This window comes from Alligator sinensis, unplaced genomic scaffold (genome assembly GCF_000455745.1).
Source record: "Alligator sinensis unplaced genomic scaffold, ASM45574v1 scaffold280_1, whole genome shotgun sequence".
NCBI lineage: Eukaryota > Metazoa > Chordata > Crocodylia > Alligatoridae > Alligator > Alligator sinensis.
Window position 1 is genome coordinate 857,843 of NW_005841835.1, and position 6,230 is coordinate 864,072.

Here is a 6,230-nt window from a genome sequence, read left to right on the forward strand (position 1 = left end):
CAAGTCAAAGAGCTTTGAGCACGCTGCAGAGTGCCTCTGAAGTTATCTGACTTGCGGCTGCCGATCGATAGACTGATCACCTATCGATCTTTCTTCCCGTCACCGAGCGCAACCCCAGACGTACCCCTTTCCCTGCCGGCTTCGAATTGCAGACGGATTAACTGGCTTGGGCCCCGCCAGCTGGAACAACTCGTGTGGTTGTTCAGACGACCGGACCACCTGCGTCGTGATTGCAAGTGGCGTGAGTAAAGTTTTTTGCAACCGATAAGTTGTGTCTGCCTCTCCATTCACCAGCCCGCCCTAACGTACAACCAATTTCTAACGCAACTCGAGTCGGCTCTGGCCGTCCGAGACACTCTGTACAGTAGAGTGTACTCCCTGCAGGAAATCCAAAGTTCACCCAAACAAGGAAGCAGCCATGTTGTGCACTAAATAAATTTGCTGAGTGAACTTTAGGTTTAACATACTGTAAAGCACATTGCAGGACACAAAAATGTCTAGATTACTGTAGCAGGGTCCTCATCCAACAGGAAAAGGCACAGCCTGCTATTAACAGCAGAGGGAAAGACACTATCTTGAATACTGCTTCTTGTCTTGGCCTTCCAAAAATAGAAGAGGATCCAATAAAGTCCTTTACTGGGTCAACAAAAGGTAGGAAAACCCCTGCCCAACTGAAGGGGATATTATTAACTCCACCATTTTTTCAGGCTACTTCCTAATTACACTTTGATTTCACCTAACCTGATCTGCAAAAATCTTTCACCCACATCCCAAACTTACCCAAACAAAAGACAAATCAGAACACTTCAAGATCCAGGGATACAATGTTCAATATCATTAGCATATTGAAAGCACTGAATCTTAACTACTTCCACGTTCAAAAAGATATTAACACAATCTTTGTCCAGCATTAGGTCTTAAGACCCAGACTGAAAAAAAATCATGGAAATCCAAGGATGCCAGGCACTAACAGAACTGCTTCATTACAACCATCTCACCAACCTTATGCATGAAGGGAAGTCTAGCCGTGTACAATTGAGACAAAGTAAGAAAGGGTCACAACAGTAGAAGAAGCAACATAACATACTTCACATAGATTCTTCACAGAGACAGCATGTGAGAAATTTCTCCAAGGCATGTGCAATAATGATAGTGGGCGCATGAGAGAGGAACCGTGGGTATGGTACTGTGGGCATAATCAAGGGAGAAAGTAGTATTTCGGGGGCATGCATGCAAGAGTCACTGCAGACAGAGAGGCACTAAAAGGAGAAACTGTGGCACTGCAATTGGAAAGGCAAAATGTCTGCATGTTCTTGAAAGGGCAAATGTAGCACTGTGGTGGGATGCACAAGGGGGAGATACCATGGCACTGCAGCCAGAGTCAGTACATAAGCATGAGAAAGGGAGAGCATATGGTATTGTGAACAGGCATTGAAAAGATGGGGAGGATGGAACATTACTGCAGGTAGGAGTTGCATGAGACAGCATATGGCATTATGGGCAGGAAAGGCCAGGCTTGAAAGACTGCAGCTCTGAAGCAGGTGAGCATGAATGAGGGAGAATGCAACACTGCAGGCATGCACTCAGAAAGAGGAAACAACTCTGTGAGAAAGAGGCTGTAGTACTGTGGGTGGGCACACAGGCAAAAGAGCATGCATAGTGGTGGTACTGCTGCCTTGTGAGAAACAAAGGAACAGAATGGTTACTTGGCAGGAGATATTATGGGTGGGTGGAAGAGCGCAAAGGCTTGTGGGCAAGTGTGCATGCAGTACTGCAAGCAGGGAGGGGGAGTGTGCATACGATACTGTGGGCAGATGGACACAAGCAATATTTTGCCTGGGTGCAAGCAAGCATCATTTGACAGCACAGAGTTGTGCAGGTGAAGTAGAAGAGCACACTCCTGAGCAAAGGACATTGATATTGAGGGCCTGGCAAGAAAGAGGGCAAGTGTAGCAGTGCATGAGGGTGGGTGCATTTGCATGAGGGAGGAGTGCACGTGTGAGTGCAGGTCACTGTGTGGGGACTCAATTGAGAATTTTTTTTCGTTATGGAAGAAAACAGAAAATTCCCATTAACTGAAATTCTGAACCAAAAAAAAATTGTACTTTGGCTACAAGCATTTCACTTAAGACAAAACTGAAACATGCCTTACTGTGAAGGTTGAAATGCAGGGCTATGGAAACGCTTAAAAAAAAAAGGTGAGTTACAAATTTTTGTCCAAGACAACCGAGTTCATAAACACATTTGGTCTTTGACTAAAAAAAATTCTGTATTCTCAGAGCCGATGCAAAGACATAATTTGACATCTCTTGGAGACAGAGCAACCTAGGCAAGCAGCAATCAAGTTTCCCCACTGTTCCTACCAATACTGCTCCATACTTCTAGGGACCTTCCTCTCTAGGGGCAAGACAGAAGGTCAGGTTGCACAGTTCATTCAGCCTGTTTGGCGCAGACCCAGAAAAACAAGAGGATCCAATTCCAAAGGTGTTTTGGTGTTATGGCAATATATCCATTAAGCCAAACTGAAGCAAGTGAACTGTACACAAGGGACAAAGGCATCAAATGTAGTCAGAGCTACCGGGATTGAACTGAGACTTTATGGACCATCTAAGTAATCTATGTATCCTTCCAAGTCAATCAGTTTCCCACATTTTTGAATGGTAAGAAAACACAGAAACTTACCACAATTGCTAAGTAATCCAACAAGACATTCACAAACACCAATTAAAACAATAAAATAAAGACAGAGGCAGAACACCAGTAGGTGCAGCCCACCATAACCACTAGCCATCCCTCAGAAAATGCAATAAAACATAACTGTTGAATCCCACTCAACATGACATTTTCCAAACATGCATCCAAATCGATGATCCCTACAACATTCCACAACAGTCAAGCAATATGGGTTATTTTGTAGCAGATAGAAAACAGGGAAGAGTAACTTGCAAAGTGAAAGGCCTGACTTGGAGAACCTTCTATTGGCAGTCTCTCTAATTCAGTTTGGTGAATCTAGCTTGAGCACCTCTGATGATTACAGCTGCAGCAATACTGCATGGAGGGAGGTGGTCTCTCATTTAGGCAGGGTAATTTAAGACATTACAGCTTAAAGCTGAGACCTTAAAATGCTAGCTGGAAGCCAAGGCAGATCATACAGCATCACCGTCATGTTCCTGAACGAATGTCCTGCTTAGCAAAAGGGCTATACCACATTCCACACTAGCTTGAACTTCAGAATCGGTTTCGAATATGACTGAAATACAGAATTTTATCAAAATCTGTTATAATCTGCCTTGTGCTCTCTCTGGATTTCCACTGTTATCATTCTGCTTGCCCAGGTATTTCTATGGAAACAGACTATGGAAACTTTCTGCCCTTCTCATCAGTCTCATTCTATTTCCTGATTCTCCCAGTAATGCTGCAATCCAGTGTGTGACACGTCACCGTTAGGAAACAGAGAGCTGACTTTAAGGCAATAAGAATGTGAGAAATTAAAGATGGAAAAGACCTTGTTCACATTTAAACTACTCACTGGGGGCTAGGAAAGGATTGTTCCTTACAATATATTTTCTAGTGCTTTGGCCCAGTCTAACTATATTAAATGACAGGGCTTCAATCACTACCCTCTGCAACCTAAAAGAACTATTATCTAATAGGGTTTTAGTTACTGTAAAGACATCACAGCAACGAGAAAGAAAAACAATTTTCATGAGATTCTTTCTTCTCAGCATGTCCTGTGACTCTGAAACAGAAGAATGTGCCAGACTTCCATAGTAACAAAGAGAAACTAACCTCACTGCCCACATACCTGCTGTGTAAGGAGACTGATGTGGCTGGGTGGTGAATACTGCCTGGCTGCCTGTTTCTCTGACAGTCGCTGCAGTTCTGCTGCTACAGTGCTGTGGTTGTAGCGTCTGCCCTGGGAGGATGGGTCTTCTGCATCTTTGTACACCCTGGCTGAGCCTGCACGTTGCCGACTTGGGCTGCGATGACATGAACCTGCCAAACAGTTTTCATCCACTTAGAAGAAGAGTGCAGAAGGTCAGGCTGCAGAGAGCTCTTCATGCCCTCTGGGCTTGACAACAAGGCAAAGAAGTGAATGACAGAGGTTTGTACCCTGGCAATAGCAGAAATACAAGCAGACAATACTTTCTACAGACCTTCTCCATGGTCTCCATTCTGCACTTGGGCTGCATATCTGAGCTTCTCTAAACCAGCACCACTCTCTCAATTCATCTTGACGTGAAACATCACCAACTTACAATGGGACATTGGCTGTTTATTCTCACTATATTAAAGCAGTGCCTGGAACTGCTGCAATAGATGAATGGCTAGGATTTGAGGAACCGAAGACATTTTTGCACTTAATCCCAGAAGGAGATAGGGGAGTTTGGAAGCCAAGTGTGTAGCTGGAAATTGCCCCTGAAGAAACATACCTCTTTCTAACATTAGCTGGACCCAAAATACAATTTAAAACACAGGCACTTGGCTTTATATAGCAAGAGGATCAGTAACAAGTTAAACGCAGATACTGCTTCCTTCTTAGGAGGAAAAAAAATTAACACAAATATAATTCAAAGAAATTCACAGACTGAAAACTGGCTGGAGAGCCTTGAACAGAAGGTTATTATAGACAGCAAACCACTGAGGAGGTCAAAGTATCACAGTTGCACTGTAAGATCAGGAATTAATATTTCCATTTATGATCTGGATAACTGATAATATGGCATATTATTGAGATTCATAGATAATTAGAAGGGACTACAATAAATAAAAGGGGAGAGAGAGAGAAAAAAAGAAGAGGCCTAAAAATATTAGAAATGTGGACAGAAGGTAAGAATCTCATTTGCACTTGGAAAAAAATGCAGCTAATACATCTGGGATAAACAACTTCAAAGCCAGATATTCAATGGAAGGAAGAAACCTATGAAGCAGAAACAGCTGAGAGAGGGAGGTGGGAAGTTCAGGCAAAAACTTGACATAAATTTGTAATGGGATATGGCTGTAAAAAAAGACAGCACCATTTGGGACTGCACATGCAGAGGCATCATATCACAGATTAGAGGATTAGGTTCTTCTCTTTAATTACAACCTCACCTGGTACACTGCTTTCAGTTCTGGGCATCTCATTTCCTTTAAGCTCTGACAAATTGGAGGAAGCATAGACAACAGCAACAAAAATAGTCAGAGGGCTGGAGGGACTGACTTATGAGGGAAGATTAACAGAGACAAATTGTCTGTCTTGGGTAAGAGAAGACAAAGCAGGCTTGGTAACAGTCTGCAAGCACTTGATGGCTGTAAACACCAGAACAGGACAGGAATTAGAAAAGTGCAAGGAAGCAGATTCAATACCCAGCAGAAGTAAGAGCAATGGCCTGAAGTTAGAAGGGAAATGTTTTACCTGGAGACCAGGAAACACCTTCCTAGAAGCGAGTCTGTAAAATCATCTCCCCAGGTAAATACGGAAACTGGCCAAGAACTTGGGATATTTAAAACACTCAGAAGCTTCTTTGAATTCCAGAAAGCAGATCAAACAATTCAAACATTTTTGTTCTGTTTCACAGTTCTAGAGGTAGAAGCGAGATCCTGTTACTCCCTCTCTGAAGTACCTCATGCAAGCCCTGTAATTCAAGGATGGCCTGACTGTCACAGCACAGTCTGCCTTTGGGCTGAAAATATATGTCTGGTACTTTTCATACAAAACCTGCAACAGCTTTGCTTAAAAGCAAATGGATCCTTTTAAATAAGCAAGTGCATCCGGGTTGGGGTTTTTTTGTGCGTCTGTGAGCATGTGATGGAGTGTGCTGTCTACACCAAACCCAGATTTCTGGGGTCACTGCAGGAGGAAATCCACTCTGCTAAACAGCAGTTTCTCAAGAACAGGGGCATTAGACTAGGTATCCTGATCATAATTTGATACAGGCTACAATCTGCCTCCTTAAACCTCTGCTTCCTTTAGTTTCTTCTGATAAGCATGGATTTTGCTATCTTATACTGTTGTTGGCATGGCTCAGCCATGTTCCCACCACAGAGGTGGCTGCACTTCAGTCATAAATGAGATTCCTGTACTTGGCTGGTAAGATGTTTTGAGGTAGGCCAGGGCAAAAGGTCCTAGAGAAATATGAAGATATGTTCCCAGTATGTCAAATCCCTTAAACTAATGCATCTTCAGTGATGTCATGTGGAGGCCTTAGTCAGTTTCTAATGTGTGGCAAGTTGCCAGTTTCCTTCAG

General features: G+C 43.2%; 1 protein-coding gene across 10 annotated transcripts in view; it reads right to left on the reverse strand.

Moving 5' to 3' along the window:
* The window catches only part of TTLL5 (tubulin tyrosine ligase like 5), a 178,375-nt gene that overhangs the window by 84,972 nt on the left and 87,173 nt on the right, over window positions 1–6,230 (reverse strand). For all 10 annotated transcript variants that reach the window (XR_003093381.1, XM_025200719.1, XM_025200705.1 and 7 more), the window contains one exon: window positions 3,806–3,996. Coding sequence is in view for 9 of the 10 variants with exons in the window: in XM_025200719.1 (XP_025056504.1) it covers window positions 3,806–3,996 (191 nt within the window). In the remaining variant the exon portion in view is untranslated. The remainder of the gene's footprint in view (window positions 1–3,805; window positions 3,997–6,230) is intronic.